This window comes from Phyllostomus discolor, chromosome 3 (assembly GCF_004126475.2).
Source record: "Phyllostomus discolor isolate MPI-MPIP mPhyDis1 chromosome 3, mPhyDis1.pri.v3, whole genome shotgun sequence".
NCBI classification, from domain to species: domain Eukaryota; kingdom Metazoa; phylum Chordata; class Mammalia; order Chiroptera; family Phyllostomidae; genus Phyllostomus; species Phyllostomus discolor.
The window spans coordinates 7,952,471-7,971,969 of NC_040905.2; the positions used below are offsets into that span (position 1 = coordinate 7,952,471).

General features: G+C 46.0%; 1 protein-coding gene across 2 annotated transcripts in view; it reads left to right on the top strand.

Moving 5' to 3' along the window:
* The first annotated feature begins 1,436 nt into the window (after nucleotides 1-1,436).
* Nucleotides 1,437-19,499, top strand: part of TTC33 (tetratricopeptide repeat domain 33) — a 35,736-nt gene continuing 17,673 nt past the window's right edge. The window contains exons 1-2 of one of the 2 annotated variants that reach the window (XM_036020183.1): nucleotides 1,437-1,748; nucleotides 5,568-5,789. In XM_036020183.1, coding sequence (XP_035876076.1) covers nucleotides 5,569-5,789 — 221 coding nt within the window. In that variant the 5' untranslated portion in view covers nucleotides 1,437-1,748; nucleotide 5,568. Of the gene's footprint in view, nucleotides 1,749-4,131; nucleotides 5,790-19,499 lie in introns of those variants that run through there. The other variant, XM_036020184.1, reaches the window with a different exon arrangement.

The window sequence follows — 19,499 nt, forward strand, 5'->3', positions numbered from 1 at the left end:
TCTGTGAAATATATCCCTTCCTACGGCTACTGTGAACCAAGTGCTACCCATGTGACCCCCTGGCATACAACCAGCCCCTAGTGTCGGGTAGATGGATGCATTTTAAAGACTTTTATAGAGGTATATGCAGAAAAGTGCACAAACCGTAAGTGTGGCTTGAATTTTCAGGGTTTTAGATTTGTGGTGAGTGAACACGGTATGTAAACCTCTACCCAGCTTAAGAAACACGGTCCCCATCTTAGTGTCTCTATAATTTAGAACAGAAGCGACGTCCTGTAATTAGCACGAACAGCCCTGGTGCAGAGGGGGAAGGAACCAGGGGAATGGGTGTCAGGAGCAGGAGGGCTCCCGCGGTCGTGCGCTGACCGCCTTTGATCTACAGGTTCACTCACGCAGCTCTGACGAATGCTGATGCCTTTTAATCCAACCATATACATACAAGACACACCTCCTATCGCCCGTGATGATCTCCGAAAAGTATGGAAGTATTGGGATGCTGTCAAGATCTTTATGGCAGATGTTTTCCAAAAATCAGTTTTTGTTTCAATGTCTGAATTGTATCACTGGCAACACGACCACTTGTTTTCTTGCAAGAAACAGGCTCCCCTTTGTTCAAAGTCAAGAGAAGGCCCGGCAACTACCTAAGCCTGGAATAACCAGCCGGTCCATCCGTCGTGGGTAGAAGTTATGCCCCAATGAGGCTGTGGGCACTTCGGTCCGGGAGGCGATCTCACAGGCGCCTGTACGGGGACCCCGCACTTCAGGGTGCAGCACCAGTACCCCGTGAGTAACCCCTCCTCCTACAGAGCATTCAAAACAATTGTACGCAAGGGTCATTTTAATAATCTTCACTGCTTCCCCAAGGCCGTCCTAGAGGGAAGACTGTTTTCCGAGCTCCGTGCGGGCAAGAAGCGACGACTGCCCCTGCGCTGTGATCGCCACCTGGATGGCCGCGGAGGCGCCCGCGCTGAAACGGTCTTCTTTGCCCGCCACCCCCACGCCGCAACTGCAACCATCTCAAGTTTTCAATTGCCTCAACATTTCCCTGGGGTGACTTGCCCGCACTTCTTTATTTTCAAGACCTGAAGCACAGCTTTTTCCCCAGACCGTAATTCTCCCATCTAGGTTCAACTCCTGTTTTCCTACGTGAAGCCCACGGTTGAGCTCCTGTACCCACGAATCCGCTCCCCAGGCCCCCTTTTCAGTGAGTTTGCCTCTGGCTTCTGCGCGTGGCCGACCTCATTAGCTAGGGTGTGAACTCTTTTAAAGCAGGGGCATATCTTTATGCAGTGAAGTCCCCCCCATCGTTTTCCCCGTGCCTCGCCCGCTTTATCTGCCCACGAGCTGGTGCACCATCAGGCTCCGCAGGCTGCTCTCGGGGCCAGTTTCCCCTGCCCTTCCACCGCGAGCGCCTGCGCACTCGACACTCCCGCCTGCCCTAGGAGAGCGCCCCCAGCAGGGGCGGCCCGGACTACAAGTCCCAGAGGGAAGTGGGGTGGTGTTGGCCGCAGCGACTTCTGGGATTTGTGGTCCAGGGGAAGAGCTTGGAGGATAAAAAAGGCTTTCAGAAGCGCCTCTTCCCTGCGGATTTCTCTGGAAGGTTGGCACGCTGCGGGGGGACAACCAACTTCCAACCTTGGAAACCCTTGCATTAAAGGTAGGCAGGTCGGAGGTCGGGCATGATGATTTCCGCTTCCGGTGGGCAAAGGGCAAGCGGAATGTAAACACGGGAGCGAAGTTGTCATCAGGTAAGTGAGGCACCCCGGCTGGGGCTGGAAAGCCGAGGAAGAGCAGGAAAAGGGGACGAGTGGGACTTGTGGTTAGGGCAGAAGGTGCTTCAGAAGTTGCAGTTGAGATTCAGCGGGGCTGTGGCCTAGCGGGGACACTAGGGTTGGTGTCCAGGGAGGAGCAGATTGGGGGTCCGGCCCTCCCTTGGTTGGCTCCAGCGCCTTCGGGCAGTCGGTGCTGTTTAGCGGTGGGAGGGGCGGAACCGAGTGCACCGGTCTGCGGCCGAGGGCGGGGCTAGGGAACTCGCGAGGACGTTCCGGGCAGCTCTGATGAACTTGGCACATGTCTATTGTGAAAAATGAAGGGACGTTGCTAATCCTGGATTCAGTCTTGCTGTGACATTTTCGGGTAAATCGTTTCTTGACTACCCGACCTCCGAATACGTGCTGTCCCCAGAAGGGTTCTGTTTTGATTTCCTGGCCGTGTTCACCCAGCAGTTCCTCGCCTCCGGTGCTGCACCCTCCGACCCTGCGAGGACGAGAGCTTCAGGCTGGGGCCTGGGCGGACTGTCATGCCGGCAACAGTAATCCAGTGTCTACCGTAGGGTTCATTGTATCAGCAAAAGAATGTAGAATGCAACATCGTTGTTTAGAATTTTCATGGCGCTAATTAAATACAACTCTGCTGAAAACGACTTTGTATTGTTTTATGAGTTTAACATGAAACCCGTTTGACTATGATTTGTCTGTACGGTTTTTCTATCCTGGTGGAAAATGTAAAGGTTAGGGTGTTGGCGCTTTGTGCATCTAACTACAGATTCAATAAAGCCTTCTTTACAAGAATGTTACAGGACTCACCCCTCTTTTTAAAAAACCTGGCTAATTTTTATTCTTCAAAATCCACCACACTTGAAGTGTTTCTTCTCTGACATTCTAGCATCTTTTGCTCACTCGGTGATAGCACTTTTTTTTTTTTTTTGGCAAAGGGTAATTGTGGTCTCCAGACAATTTTGAAGAAAGTATAAAACTGTACTATTGGTTTTGGTCAGAGATTGGTGCTTTTTAACCTCAGTGCACCCTCGATACCGTTTGGCATCCCTTACAGTTGCTTTTCCTATCCTTCACAGTGGCTGTTTCAGATCTTTCCTGTTGTCATGTCTCAGATCTATTCTTTTCGTTTTACCTGGCACAGGTGACTAGCCTCCTGTTTCTCTAAAAAATGGGAAGCGTGGGGTATGAAATTTTGTCATTTTCTTTTTTCCCTTCCCCTGAACTTGCCTATAGTTTTCGTTCAATATTAGCTCTTGTCCAAGAGGAGTGTATTCTTGTCCCTCTCTTCAAGGCTAAACTTGTTAACCGATAGGGGACATCAGGCCTGTTATACTCCTAAAGCCTCATCGAGTCCTGACCTCCACATCCTTTGATCTCTAGGACTTCTGGAGAAGCATGGCAGAAACACCCAAGGCAATGGGGAGTGTGGCTTTTTCATTCAAGGTTGAGAACCACCATCTGGAGCCTTGACCTGTACCTACCTGTCTCCAGCATGTGTAACCATGGTTTGGGTTGGAGGGCGGGGGGTGGTAGTGGGAGTCTAAAGGAAGTACTAATTTTTTAAAAATACATGTGTGTCTGTCTGTCCTTTTTTCCTTTTCCTCCTACCCTAACCCCTGCTGCCAGTAATCTCCAGACCTGACCAGTAAGTTATGATGTGATTTGCCTTTAGTAAGCACACCAGGTGTCCATCTGTATGAATAGGGTTATTAGGGTGCCTCACAAAGTTCCATTTGGAAACTTGAAACCAGAAAACTAAATCATCTTCATTCTTGTCACTTTTAAGGACAGTCATAATCACAACCCTGCTTTCTGATCTTGAATCATCCTGGTATCTTGGGAGACTTTGCTGATGATCCATTCTCTCACGTTGTCATAAATCTGTGCCTCACAGATAGTAACCACACTTTCGTTTTCAGCCATTTCTTGGGTTCTTCCCCTAAGTTACTTATAGTCATCTTCAAACAGGAATCTCATCTCTCATATTGTAATGGGTCTGGGGAGAGAGTTTGACATTATCCTAATTCCCTTTTATACTTTGGGTTTTTCTAAAAATCCCTGCTCTTTTGTAAAGCATCTGGGTCACCCGTATCAGCCTGTACACTTCTTGATGGCTGTAAGTTATTGGCACTCACTCATGTTCATCAAGCACTTAGGCTATGCCCTGGCTGGTGTGGCTCAGTGGACTCAGTGCCTGCCGGTGAACGAAAACGGTTCGATTCCCAGTTCGGGCACATGCCTGGGTCGTGGGCCAGGTCCCCACTTCGGGGTGCGTGGGAGGCAACCACATATTGATGTTTCTTTCTTTCTTTCTTTCTCACTCTCTAGATATAATTTAATAAAATAAAAAAGAAAAGAACTTAGGCACATAATTCACAATTTTCTTACCCCTCCCAGTTCTGCCATTATCCTGGGCCTTTCCCGGTGAACAGCCTCACAGCCCTGCTCCCTGGTTCTGCCCCCTCCGCCTAGTGATTACTCACACTGCAGGTGGGAATCAGGAGTGAAGACCTCGATACGTGTTAGAACTAATCCACTATTTTGTTTTTCCCTCTCCCTCATTCCCACAATGCCCTTTCTTTGGTAGTTTTATGAAGACGTCTGGGTGATTAGGTTTCCTATCCCTCAAGTTGACCAGCTGAACTCTATGCTCCTTGGGGTCCTAGACCCCTTTAAGAATGCACACAGGTGTATACAAAATTCTATAAAAATTCCCTGGGTTTCTCAGTGTTTTTAAGCCCATCCATGTAATGAGTAAGAGTTCTTGGATCCCTCAGTAAATCCCTTCTCTGAGTAAATGTTTGTTGAATTCTTCCAGGATTTCCTTTCACTTTGTTCCATCAGTACACTTGCATTCTTTTCTATCTCTTACATTTGTGTATCATTGCAGATTTGCAAAACAATTTAACATTTGTTATCTCTTTGATTCACCCAATACTATGAATTTGCCAAATGTGAATCTTCTAAAAACTTTTTATTATGGAAAATGTCAAACATACATGGAGAGAGAGGAAAGTATAAGGAATCTTATGTACTGATCACCTAACTTCATCAGCTGTCCAGTGACAGCAAACTTTTCATCTGTATTTCTCCACTGCACCCCAGGCCCCACTGGTTACATTGAAACAATTCCTAAATATCATATAATTTCATGTGAAATATTTTAGTATGTATTCCTAAAAGATAAGGGTGTTTTAAACATAATCATAAATTATTTATCACACCTAAAATACCACTTATTCTTCAATATCATCAAATATCTGATCAGTGTTCTGATTCCCCTTATTTCTTCCCCATTGGCTTGTTTGAACCCACAGCTAAAAAAAGATCCACTTACTCCATTTAGTTACTGTATCTCTCAGTCTTGATTAATCTAGGGCTTACCTCCCATCTTCCTCCCTCCCTGCCTCTCTCTTTTTTCCTGACAGTTTATTTCTTGAAGAAACCAGCTTTATTTATTTTTCTGTTCTGTCTGCATCTCTGCCATATTATTTTGCATGCTCACCTGGATCCCACATTTTTTACAAATCAGAGGCTAGATCTGACTCAGAATTAAGTTTTGGACAGAGTCCATCGTGCGTGGAGTGCCACTTCCATCGGGAGATGCATAGTGTCCACCTGTCCTTCTTGGTGTTTAGTTAGCAGCCTTTGATGACTGTTTCCTGGAGCCACTGGCTAATTACGAGTTGAAAAATGACGTGAGTCTAATCCTGATACCTTGTTCATCTAGTCGGCATCCTCTAAAGAGCCAGGTTTGAAATTTAAAGCTGTTTCTGTGTCATTTTCCAGAATGGCTTCCTTCGGATGGAAGAGGAAGATTGGTGAGAAGGTGTCCAAGGCCACTTCCCAGCAGTTCGAAGCTGAAGCTGCGGATGAAAAGGACGCAGCGGAGAGCGAGGAAGGCGCTTGGCTGCATGCCGGGAAGCGCCGGAAAGAAGTGCTCCTGGAAGGCTGCGCCGAGAGAAGCAAGCAGCTGAAGGACGAGGGCGCCAGCCTGGCTGAAGACAAACGGTGCGTTTTATTTAGATGTACCATACAGAGAACATGTGCATTCCCTGGCTTGCCGTGGGTAACAGAACAGAGAGTTACGACTTCTGTAAGTTCATGTTTTGAACGTCTCATCTAGGTGCCGAATTTAAGAAACAGTTTTAAAAGTCCCCTTTAAAAGTTCCCATTGAATCTCAATGTTGAGAAAAAAGTCTTCAAGATGCTTATAATGTCTCTTGTAATGCTGTGCCACCCACCCTTTTTGTTCTGTCTAAAGTGGAGTAAATGCTCAGTATAACGTAATCCAATTTGCTGGTTGGTAGGAGATGGTATAATTTCTGGGAACTTTCTCTTTGTGATAGTATCAATATGTACCACACAATTCAGATGTTTTCTGAATAGCTTGGATTGTGTATATATATTTGAAAATAGGTTTTCAGTTATTTTTTCATTGGCTTCTTATATACTTAAGTAAATATGGAATGTGATAGTAACTTCATTTTTTCTTAGCCTTTCCTCAGCTAAGTTCTAATACTTTCTTTATATGCATCCTTTCTTCCTTTTTCCCTGCTGTTTTTCCTACTTTAATTATTCCTTTCTCCTTTCCTCTGCTTCGCTCTTTCAGTGGAACCAAAAACCACCTTCCACAAATCACCAGGGAAAGGACAAATTCTTTCGTAGGCTGCTCAGGGAAAGCTTTGTATAGAGGAGAGTAAGCTGATCTATCTCTCATGCCCCGTACAGACTGAATTTTAGAGGAATCAGAAATCTCAGTGTGAAAGGTTAAACTACACCGGTAATAAAGGAAAGTATAGAAGGGTAGCTCTATCACCTCGAGGTAGAGAAGGACTTTTTTATTTAAACATATTTCAAGTCTATATTCAAGTTGACAGAATGGTTGAATCCCCTATGTCTGGACCCACATATTTTATAAAATTTTATTTTTCAATTACACTTTACATTCAGTATTATTTTGTTTCAGTTTCAGGTGTACAGCATGGTGATTACACAGTCACATACTTTACAGAGTGTCCCCCCGATGTTCCCAGTGCCCACCCGGCACCACACATAGTTGTTCCAGTGTTATTGACTCTACTTCCTGTGCTGTCCTTTACATTAGATTAAAAAAGTCTTAATAATTGCTTTATTTATCCCCCCTCCCCCCGCATATACACACGTATGCACACGTAATTGTGTACTTAGGATTTTTCGCTGATTTATTTGAAAGTAAGTTGCAGGTGTGACACCTGGCCCCGAATTCAGCATGCCCCTCCTGAGAATGAGGGTGCTCTCTTACCAAACACAGTAGCTGTCAAACTATGAAAATTGTCACTTCTGTAATCTGATAGCCAGTTCACATTTAGATTTTTCCCATTTTTGTCTAAACGTCTTTACATAGTGTTTTTTAAAAACCAGAATCCAACCAAAGTCCACACCTTGCATTTGGTGAGTATGTCTCTTTAGGGTCTACTCGGGTCCCCTACTTTGATCCCCCTGACATTGACATTTTGAAGCGTCCAGACCAGTTTTCTTTTTTTTCCAAAGATTTTATTCATTTATTTTTAGAGAGAGAAGGGAGGGAGGAAGAGAGAGAGAAAGAGAAACATCAATGTGCGGTTGCTGGGGGCCGTGGCCGCAACCCAGGCATGTGCCCTGACTGGGAATCGAACCTGCGACACTTTGGTTCGCAGCCCATGCTCAATCCACAGAGCTATGACAGCCAGGGCCAGACCAGTTTTCTTTTTGATTGTTTCCTTAACTTGATTCTCTGTCCCCTGTGTTTCTTGTAAACCGAAAGTTACACATTGAGCTTTGACTCAGATTCTACTTAAACGTGGTGGGTCAGACTGCATGGGGCAAGGCTGGTGTCTCACCCTGCACCAGACCAGGCGCTGGTGGATGTCAGACTGTCGTTGTGCATCCGGGTGGAGGATGTCGTCCCGTGTCAGTCTGTCTGCTGCAGTGTTTGCTGAGAGCCACATTTTGTAAAAGCCGTGAAACATTTACCTGTGGGGAAGGAAACATTTGATACTAGGAAAATTACAGTTGACAACATGAGAACTGTTGATTTATTTGCCCGGAAGACAGGACTCTCAGACGAGGTCCGTCTGCCCAGCAGGAGGCGTGTCCGGATAGGGTGCTGGGAGGCCGGGCACGCTTCAGCTTACCCGGGGATTGGCAACGTGGCCGGGACGCTTTGCCTGGTATCTTCTGTCCACCCACCGGGTCTTGAAGAGTGTGAGCCATTAAAAGCAGGAGGGCTGAACAAACACTACGTCTTTTCTTTTTATTTTGTTCTTTTTCCCCCTCCTAATTGGTTAGGCTGGTTAGATTTCGTAATCATTTTGTCATAAATGAGTCAAAGTTGAAGAACCAACATTTTAGTTTCTAGGTCTGATTTTTTTAATTCTTATGTAATCTTTTATTACTATATTTTAATATAAAGCATAAACTATTCAAGCTATAATACATCAGCATGTCAAGTTGGGAAGGAACGGTAGAAAATAAATAACAGTCAAGGACAACGATCCGGTATTTTAGGCACAAAGGTTTCTGTCTTGCAGAACTTCAGGAGATGGGCCATTCTGTCTTAGTCAGAAGAAAACCAACCATAAATTTCCCACATTTATGAAATCACTTTCAGAATGTCCATAAAACATCTTGGAAATTCCTGTAAATGACTGTTAAACGTTCATTAACTTTGTTGTTTTTGCCTTTTTCCCTAGACCACACTGGTGTGTGAGAGGGGAAAGCGATTCAGTTACGGCCACGGGAGCCCCCTGACAGGCTCCCTGTGGTGGAGGGCAGATAAGAGCTTTGCAGATAAACAGAGTAACTCCTGCTTTTTTGCTTCCATGTCAGATCATGGAGTCATTTCATTAAAATCTGCTGGATTGGGTGCTTCGTTTTGCATGGAGAACACTGTGGGACCATTAAGGCTGTTTTTGCTCATTAGCGCTGGTTTTAGAGTAGTGTGTACACAGCTTTAGAGAATGACTGGGCAGAACTAGAGGGGCCTAGTGGATCGAACAGTTTGGTGACTCTGCCAAAAAGAAGTGGAGGCTACAGTTTGAAAGTAATATAAGTTGAAAGCGTAAGTAGTGTAGTTAAATGAAAAGTTCTAGCCTTTCAAATCAACTTTAGCATAAACCATCCTCATTTTTACTACATTTTAACCACTCTGGCCTTCCCGGTGTCTTTGAATGCAGTTCTTTTACCACTTTATTTTATAGTTCTTGTATGAAGAGCTTTTAACTCCTGTTTTCGATGTCCACCTCCTTGCTCTTCAGGTCTCGTCTCACATGCCCTGTCTTCGGCGCGCCCTGCTCCGACTGTGCTGTCTGAAACAGCGCCGTGCACCCCTCCTCCTCCATCCCAGCGGCCTTTAGCGTTTCCTCTCAGTATGTCTTCCTCTTCGAAGTTACGTTACTCCCTTTTTAGTTTTTTTATTTATATGTTATTTGTCTTCTGTAGAGATGCACATTTCAGGACAGTAGGGGTTTTGGCTGGCTTTTGGACTGTGTCTTCAGCTCTCAGAACAATTTGTGGCACCTACGAGGCGCTGAGCACATATTTACTGACTGTTTATAAAGCTGCTATTTTTGGCTGTATTGTGGTTGAATAGGTTTTTGTGGATTAACTGTCATTTATTGCATGGTATCTCTGGGAGGATTCTGCAAATGTATTTTATTTTATATCCCAACCACAAGGGCCTTTGAGAACAGCATTTTCCCACGCTCCCCCTGCATGAGAACGTGGCTCCCCTTGCACTCGAGAATCATTGCTCTTTCCTAGGTCCCATTCTTTTCCCTGTAACCCATACTTTTCCGCCTTGTCCCTCAAGTTGTTTTGTGTGCAGAAGGCTGGTGTTTATACAGCAGAAAATAACAGCACAGTTGTCACAGTGTAGTGGCTTAAGGCCTTGGGCCTTAGGTCCAGGAGGCTTATTCCTTTACAAGAACTTACATGTGTAAAGTGCTTAATATGGTGCCTGCCACATGGTGAGTACTCAATACATATTAGCAATTATTGATACTTCTGTTATAATATCCTCAACTATTCTGTATCCTTTATTGGTGATATAGTCTCTCACTGGTTATATTTTTGCCTTGTGGGATTCTTGTGAGGCTGAAATCCAATGATGGATACAAAAATGCTTTAAAAATTAGGTGTGGGTTTCAACTTGCAGCCAGGAGATAATATCGAGAACTTGACCTGCACAGCCCCGCACAACTGGAAAATTGGACAAAAGCTATGAAACAGCTGTTTTCAATCACTGGCTAATTAATAGTCAACATAGAGGGTTGGGGCACCAATGAGGTCATCCCTGTGTCCCCCTTACTTTCTACATGAAGGCAATTGCCAGGGTCTAAACACTTGATGGGGAAACCAGACTCACCATAAGGGTCCTGCTGAGCTGTGGAGATGGGGATTGGGCTTGGGGGAGAGTAAGGCAGCTAGAAATTGTGGAATCGTGTCCCAGAGAAGAGTGAGCTACTCAGAGACGGAGCTTTGGAAATCCAAACGAGGTTCCCTTGAGTGTTTGTTGAACATTTTCAAGTGTGGGGAAAATTCCAGAAATCCAGGTAAAAAGACTGGAACATTTTGAGCTGAACTACTATTAGAGTTCATGTAGACCAAAGAGATAGGTGTTTCAGCTTGATCCACCCAGAGCGAAGAGTTTGGAGCTGACCAGGGACATTAGCTGGAGTCTGCATGGAGTCTCCGTGCCTTAGTAGGGGAGCCCTGTGTCCTGGAGGGGAGGCTGCTTTGCACCTGTCCTGGCAGGGCTTAGGCGCGGATTTGGGAGGGTTTGAAGTGAGAGCATGTCAGAACACAGCCAAAACATCCGTACAGTCAATGGAAAGCCCATAAGCCAATAGTGGTGATAAAACCAAGTAGTTGGCAATTGAAATTTTTAAAAAGTATCATTTACAGTGACCACTCCAAAACAAAATAATTAGGGAAAAAACTCAACAACGTGTATGTAAGAAGTGTACACTGAAAACTATAAGGCATTGCTGAGAAGCATTTAAGAAGACCTAAGTACACACACACACACACACCATGTTCATGCATCAGACTAAGTTTTGTAAAGACATTAGTTCTCCCCACATTGCTTTGTAAACTCAACATAATTCTAATGAAAATTCCAGCAAGCTTGATTTTGTAGTGACTGACAAGCTTATTGTAAATTTTATATGGAAAAGCAAAGAATCTAGACTAGTCAAAAAATTTAATGGAACAAAACGTACTTAGGAAACTGATACTACTTTATTCCAACACTTAACAGCATTCTTGAATGATAGACCTTTATAGTACAGTCTCACCTCAGTACTCGTCAGCTTCAGAACTTGGGTAACCCTGTACTTGTACATTTTGACAAGAAAAAAATGTTTCAGCACTCGCTGCTTGCTTGCCACTTGCCGCACGTGCTTGAATGTGGATGAGGCATGATGATGCTCCACAAGAAAAAATGCCTCATCATTCAGCACTTGCTGGTCTTGACACTCGTCACGAGTTCTAGAACGAATTAATGACAAGTGCTGAAGCACAACTTTATTAGTGTGAAGACAGACATACATACCTGGCCTGTCCGGAAAGTATCCAGCCACACACTATGGAAAACACATTTTTTGAAGAAGATACAAGATACAAGAAACACTGTACATAGGACAATGTTGCCTCAGTCCCCTTCAAAGTGGGCACCTTGGCACCTCACATAATTCACCCAGAGTCTCTTCTGCTGTTCAAAACGCTGCAAAATCCTTTGTTGGAATTGCCATTAGCTGTCCCACCTTATTTTCCTGAATCTCATCGATGTTCTGAAATCTCTTGGGGAAAGCGAGAAGTCGCAGGGCACCAAATCTGGTCTGTTGGGGGACTGAGTCACCTGGGTGATTTGATGTTTTGCCAAAAAACTCTGCGCAAGATGTGATGCCTGAGGGGGCCCGTTTTCATGATGAAGCTGCCGATCACTAGTTGCCCACAGCTACTGCCGTTTTTATCATATGGCATCTCTTAACCGACAAAGAACATTGAGGCAGTACTCATTATTAATCAACTGTTTGGCCTGGAGGGGCATGCTCATAATGGACAGCACCTTCCCGATCGAAAAACACGGTTAACATGGTCTTGATCTTGCTGAAACTTGGCTGCGCTTTCTTGGGGCATGGAGAACCAGGTGATTTCCATTGGGATGACTGGGCCTGCATTTCTGGATCACAGCCATAGGCCCACCATTTATCATCAGTTATGACCTTCTTCAGGAAACCTGGTTCATTGGTAGTGGTTTGAATCAAGTCGTTAGCAACTGTAGCACAATATCCTTTCTGCTCTGGTGGCAGAAGCAGCAGGATGAATCTTGCAGTGACACGTTTCATGCCAAAATCCTGCGTCAAAATCTCGGACACAGTGGTGTTTGGAATCCCCAGATCAGCTTCCGGTTCTTGCAGTGTCAGTCGCTGATCTTTGTTGATTGCAGCCAGTACACGTTCAACATTCTCAGCTGTTCTGCTTGTCGCAGGCCTTCCAGAACATGGATCACTTTCAGTAGATTCTGAACCATCTTTGAAACATTTGTGCCACACTTTTATTTGCGCTGCACTCATTGCACTATCCCCAAAAGCCTTCTGGATCATCTGACTAGTTTCCACAGAGGAATGTTCAAGCTTAATGCAAAATTTGATGCAGATTTGTTGCTCTGCTTGCTCAGTCATTTTGAATGCAACAGCCACACAGTACACATGCTCACTCAGTGGCGTCTACCACTCCCACTGACTAGTACAGTGAAGTTGTCATTGTTCACACATGCGCATTCCAGTTCACCCTCCTTGGCTGCCAGGGTACGTCAATGTCATGCAAACTGTTCTCGTTATATTAACAGTGACTGGACTTTTTGCGGACAGATCTTGTAGAGCAATGAAAAGAATATAAGGTACTGAAATGACTCATGTATTTGGTCAGTTGATCAAAAATTAAAACTTCTGGCTATCAAAAGGCATAATTATGAAAATGAAACAGCAAGCAGAGTGGAAGGAAAGATCTACAATGCCTGTCTGGCACAGGACTTACTCCTAGAGGATGTGAAGAACTCTCACAACTATCCCATTAAAATGCTTGAACAGAAGCTTTACAAAGAAGATAGGTGAATGGCCAGTAAGCACATGAAAGCTGTTCAGCATGATTAGTCACCAGGGAATTTTAAATTAAAACCACAACATACTAGTACACAAACACTAGAGTGCTAAAATTGAAAAAACTGACATGTCAAGAGAAGATGTGGAGCAACTGAAATTTCATACATTGCTGATGAAAATGTGAAATAGTTTTTACTACTTTGGAAAACAGCCTGGCTCTTTCTTACAAAGTTAAACATACACCTTATTATACAGTCCAGCAGTTCTACGCCAAGATACTTACTCAGGAGAAATGAAAACTTGCGTTCATGCGAGGACTGGTCTAGCCATGTTCCTAGCGCTTTATTCATAGCGGCCATTAACTGGAACAAACCCAATGTCCACCAGCAGGTGAATGGGTAATGAACTTGTCGTATATCCATCCAATGGTACCCTAACGAGCAATGAGAAGGAATAATGGATGCACCCAGGAATCATTATGCTCACAGAAAGAAGTCAGAAAGTGCATGTAGTCTGATTTCATCTGTGCAAGTCTCTTTAAAGACAATCTGATCTGTAGTGACCGAACATCAGTGGTTGTGTGGGCCAGGAACTAGAGGGGGGTGTGACTGAGAAAGGACACAGGGACTTTGTGGGTCGATACAAATACTCATTTTTGTGATGGTTGTAGAATTTACATGGGTGTGTACATTTGCCAAAACGCAGCAAAGAGTAAGTTTAAAATAGGTATGTGTTTTGTTATATAAAGTATACCAAAATTTGATTTAAAAAACCAAACTTGAAATGTTCATTTTCTATTTATTTCATATCTTTCTATAAACGTTTAAGATGTGTTTTTGTTCTGTATTTGCTATTATTCCTAAGTTAACCGATAGAAGGAACCATTCAGATTTGAATGAAACCCTCAGTCTGGATGTTGCAGATCTGGGGTCTTGATCATTTTACCGCCGAGTCAGCGTTCTCCTGTGCGTCCTCGGCTCCGGGAGCGGTGGCAGAAGTCCCAGTCTCAGTCTGGGAGGTGGGTGGGGACTTTGCACTTGCATGCATTCGCAGATCTGGAGTTGGAATCTTGCCTCTTCAGTTTAGCGTTTCAGAGGATGGTAACAGTCACGCAATGCTTTGGGGGCTGTTTCTGTGTATTTGTTTGTAAAATGACGGTAAGGATTAAGAGCAACCAAGTACGGAACAGCTTCGCACTGGGAAGGAGGAATAGTCCTCAGAGCCACAGGGAGGTGCAGATGCCTCTGAGGAGATCGCTGAGAGCAGCGGGCAGGGAGGAAGTTGAGGAAGAGGAGGGAGCCACTTCTGTGTCCTGGGATACTTTCTCCTGCCCCTCGTGGTTTTCTTTTTTCTTCCTTTTTTTTTTTCACTGTCAGTGTTTCCTCATTTGGTTGCATTTAGTACATGGAGCGTTGTCTGAACGCATTAAAAGGAGAGTGAGCCAGCGTGTCCATGGCACCCGGTTCTCTTGCGTCAGCCTCCTGCCGTCAGTTTGCTCATCGGTTCCTAACTGTAACCACGCTCGGGACGCTCGGTTTGCAGTGGAATGCGGTTTAAACTCCGACGCTCTGCCTTGCAGTGTTCACGATTCTTTGTAACCCCAAACCAGCGTACTCTCATACTCAGCCTCTTACTAAGTCGGGCACTACGTAGTGATGGTGTAGTGAGTCGACTGTTTGAGTGTGGGTTTGGATGTCATTTTACCTCCATTCAGATCCTGGCTTTAGCATTTCTGTCTGTATTAACTTTGTCAGATGATTAACTTTTTAAGTGTCAGTTTTCAGTTTTCTCAGGTGTAAAATGGTGAGATTTGTATACGTTTGGGGAATTAAAGAGCAAGTCTATGTAAAAGCTTAGCATGCCATGTAGCACCTAGTAAGCACTCAGGACATGTATTTTAGATATTATATTTTAGGATTTTATGTGTGGTTGGTGTATTTCATATTGTGTTAAAATTTTGTGTTAGGTATTTTGCTCAAACGTCTTTTTCTAGAATTATTATTAACTAGGATATACTTTCTCAATGGTTTACAGTGTGGGTCCTAACTTTGATCTGTTGGCTTTTAAGGTTTCAGCCACTAGATGGCGGTATTTGATTGTGTAGTTAAGTGGTTTATTTTTTTCTTTGAGAATTGGTGTGTCTGTGTATGAAGCAGGAACGTAATTAGAATTGACCATGAACTTGTCTTTTGTGTAGAAGTGAACTGGAGGGTGACTGGCCGAATGACACACATTCTCTTGAGTGGCAGATAAATGGATACATTTATTGACAGTGATCTTCATTTCAATGTCCGTTGCTCCCTCTTTTGACCCCTTCTCGCTGATGTGCAAGCACTCCCCCCCCCAGAGCATCCACGTAAAAGCTCCCCTCGACTCCACGTGCCCTCCCATTTCTCTGCCCCCCTTCTGCACAGACTCCACGTCTTGATGAATCATCTTCTCAGCCCGTTCCAGCCAGGTTTCTGTCGCCACTAACCCACTGACCTACTCTCACAGAGATCACGTGACCTCCGCCTGGGCACAGTCGGTCCTGCGGCTCTGTGCTCACTCCCGTGCCTCTCCCAGCGGAGCGCAGCCGGCCCCTCCCTTCCTCCCGCAGCACACTGCTCCCTGCTCGGCAGGCTGTCGTGCTCTTCCTTCGTTGTGTGGCTCCTCGGTCTCCTTTGCTTAGCAAGTCCTTTGCTTCTTGTCCTTCCCACGTGTAGGCTTTTCCTTCTCCAACTTTCACGGTCTCCTGCTTTCAGCACTGTCTCGGACCCGTGACCGTCAGGCACACGTCTGCCGTGCTGTCTTCCCACCCGAATCCCAGACTCCCCGGTCTCCGATGCTTGCTTTACGCACACCGGGATGTCCAATTGGTGTCTCAGACTTAACATGTATTGAACAGAACTCTTGATTTTTCTCCCAAACATCTGGTCCTTTCCAGCCCTCCCTGTGTCGGTAAAAGGCCCCTCCCTTTACCCAGTTACCACAGCCCAGATGCCAGGAGTTCCCTCTGCCGGTCTGTGTGCCGGCCAGAGCTGGTCTTCCCCGGCCACCTCCAGCTGCCCCCTGTGAGACCATGACGTCCCGGCAGCGGCTGCTGTCCTCAGAGACCAGCGAACCCCCCATGTGGTGCTGGCAACGAGAGACCAGCCCACCTCGGCGCTGGCGGTGGGGACCCAGGAGTGTGAGTGGGTTATCGCCTTGCGGGGACGGCTGTGGCTCGTGGGCAGGGGCCTGCAGATCAGTATGCTTTTCCCTTCCTGCCACTGGACTGTTCCCAAGACACAGGTCTCACGCAGTCTCGGGAGTTCTGCAGGATTAGCAGTCATGGGTGTTGGTTTCTGAAACCGTTTGCAGTTTGGCGTACACCTGGTGTTTATTCTTCCTCCGTCCTGTCCCACCTCGCTTCTCTTTTTGCCCCTCACCCTTGCTTCCCTGCTCCCCACCGAGACTTAGCTTAGGCCTCAGGCTGCTTCCCAGGTAATTCGGACTCAGACCACAACCTGGATTCCTTTCTTTTTTTTTTTAACTCCTTTATCCAATCCAAGTTAACTTTATTTTCTAAACATAATCTAGCCCCAGCTGGTATGGCTCAGTGGATTAAGTGCCGGCCTATGAACCAAAGGGTTGCTGGTTTGATTCCCAGCCAGGGCATGTGCCTGGGTTGCGGGCCAGGTCCCCAGTAGGGGGTGTTTGAGAGGCAACCATACATTGATGTTTCTCTCCCTCTCTTTATCCCTGTCTTCCTCTCTCTCCAAAAATAAATAAATAAAAATCTTAAAAGAAATAAATGTAGTCTAAATCTCCTTTATCCTTCCCTCTGTTTTCATTGTTGTTGCCTGGTCTAATCTGTCATCGCTTCCGTAGGTCACTCGTGTAGCCTGCTAATTGGTCTCTTGTGCTCATCCACACACTCCTGCCGTCTACTCGCCTCCCCTGGGCCTCACTGATCTTTTCAAAATGTAAATCAGTTGGTGTCTCTGTGTTAGGTAAAAACTCCACGGGTTCCTCATCGCATATCCTGTTAAATCCATCCTCATAACCAGGGCCTGCTGGTCCCTGAGTGATTGTGGCAGTCGCCTGCCCCTGCATCTCTCCCCACACTTCTGCCTCCTGTCATAGCCGTCCGTGCCGGCAGTTTTCTTTCCTTTCCTCAGGGTGGGGTGTTCAGTCCGCCTGGCACTCCTTCTGTCCTTTGTCAGGAGTGAACTTTCTCCACATCTTCAGTTGGCTGAGGCCTTCTTTTTTTAATTTTATTTTAATCATTGTTCAAGTACAGTTTTCTGCCTTTTATTCCCATTCCAGCTCACCCACCCATTCCTCCCCACTTCCCTCCCGTTACCCCCCCTCCCCAGTTTTTGGCCATGTGTCCTTTAAATTTGTTCCTGTAAACCCTTCCCATTCTCCCCTGAAATTCCCTCCCCTCTCCCCGTCTGGTCACTGTCAGCCTGTCCTCTATTTCAGTGTCTCTGGTTATATTTTGCTTGTTTGTTTGTTTTGTTGTTTAGGTTCCTGTTAAAGGTGAGATCATATGGTATTTGTATTTCACTGACTGGCTTGTTTCACTTAGCATAATGCTCTCCAGCTCCATCCAAGCTGTTGCAAAGGGTAGGAGCTCCTTCTTCCTTTCTACTGCATAGCATACTTACAATAGCTAAGTGCTGGAAGCAGCCTAGATGCCCATCAGTAAATGAACGGCTGAGGACTTTTTAGCATTCGGATCTCACTCACATGCTTTCCTGGAGGCCTTTCTGGACACGCATTCTGTGTAGTCACATGGTCACTCCCTACCATATCACTCTGTTTTTTGTTGTTGTTATGGCACTTACCATATTTAATCTGTGTTTATTGTCTTTTTCTGCCTTCTTTGACACACAGATGTTCTAGGATGGAAGATCTAGAAGAGCAGGGTCTGTTTATACCTTTTTATTTTAAAAAAGATTTTACTTCTTTACTTTTAGAGAGAGGGGAAGAGAAAGGAGATAGAGAAGGAGAGAAACATCAATGTGTAAGAGATACATCAATCGGCTGCCTCTCACACGCCCCCTACTGGGGACCTGGCCTGCAACCCAGGCATGTGTCCTGACTGGGAATCGAACCGGTAACCTTTCAGTTCGCAGGGTGGTGTTCAGTCCACTGAGCCACAGCAGCCAGGGCTATTTATATCTTTTAAAAATTTTCATGGAATCTATCGGGGTGACATTGATTAGTAAAGTTACATAGGTTTTAAGTGTGCAGTTCTACAATACATCATCTGTGTATTGTATTGTGTGCCCACCACCCGCAGTTAAGTCTCCTTCCATCACCATTTATCCCTCTTTACCCCCTTCCTCCGGTTCCCGCCACCTAGGTCCATTTAAAACTTGTTGAATGCTGCGTCCTCAGTCCTTAGAATCCTACCCGGCCCAGAGTAGGTGCTCAGCAAATATTTATTAAACGAATACGCTGATAGCTATAGAGCTCATTAAACTTGGAGTTCTCGTAAATTAGAAATCTAATTGGGAGCAAAGTAGCTAAACACTCGGATGTCTCTTCCTGATAAATGAGTGTGCTCACGGGGCTTGACCACCAGCTGCTCCTCCTGGGGGAGGCCATTAGCTCACCTGCGCCGCCTTTCCCTTCCATCCTGGTGCTGCTTCAGCGGGATACTGTTCGGGCTGCCTTCCAACCGGCTGAGTCAGACTTTGGTCACTCATTAACCACCGTGACTTCAGAGCAGGTCTTTAATCTGTCAGTGTTTCCGGGCTGGCAGCTGCCAGAGTGCTCCGCACTGGTGTGGAGATAAGAGATGCAGAGATGCATGGAGCACATCTACATTGTGTTCTCTGAGAGCATAATTATGAGAGACCGGCGATTTATCGGGTGCCAACTTTCCCGGGATCCGGAACGGGAGGGCCTGGGTGGCACTGCCCTGTAGCTGTAGGCGGAGAAGCAGAGCACAGGGAGGAAGGAGGGAGGAGAAGGAATGCAGCAGCCGCAGTGGTGAGGCGAATGCCCACCGCGCTCGCTCCTCTTAGCCAGAGGAGAAGGGCTCGCCCTTTGTGCAGGACCCCCGGCCCCTGCCACTGGAGCCTCCAGGTCACAGTGACAGCTAAAAAACGCCCCCGTACATTGTTGCAAATGCCCTCCCTGGCCTTCTAACTGCTTCTGGCTGAGTTAGGCAGAAGAGAAGACTGGAAGTAAACAGGACACTTGACAAATGTGACAAACATGGCAGTCGCTGGGCAGAGGAGAGCGGGGCTGGTGCACCACAGCCTGCTCTCATGAAGTTCTGTCTGGGCGCTGCCCTGCGCTTTCCTTTCCGTGGCGTCTGGGGCCGATTGTGCGCCGCAGTGAAATCGAGGCTGCAGTTGGGGCGGCTGCAGTTGGGGCGGCTGCAGTTGGGGCAGACAGAGACTGTGTGGCCCAGGAACCCTGCACTATCACCCCCTGAATGGAGCTTTTCAAAAGACCTACAGCCCCTTCGTCAAAAGGCACACAGGCTCCTGAGACCTCAGACACCCCAGCTTCTTAGGGCCCTCTGCGTCCCGAGCTCTTGGTGCTTTCTGCCCACACTCCCAGTCCCCGGGTTTGGGGCTTCTTGTAGTTTCTGTACCTGGGATGGGGAGGT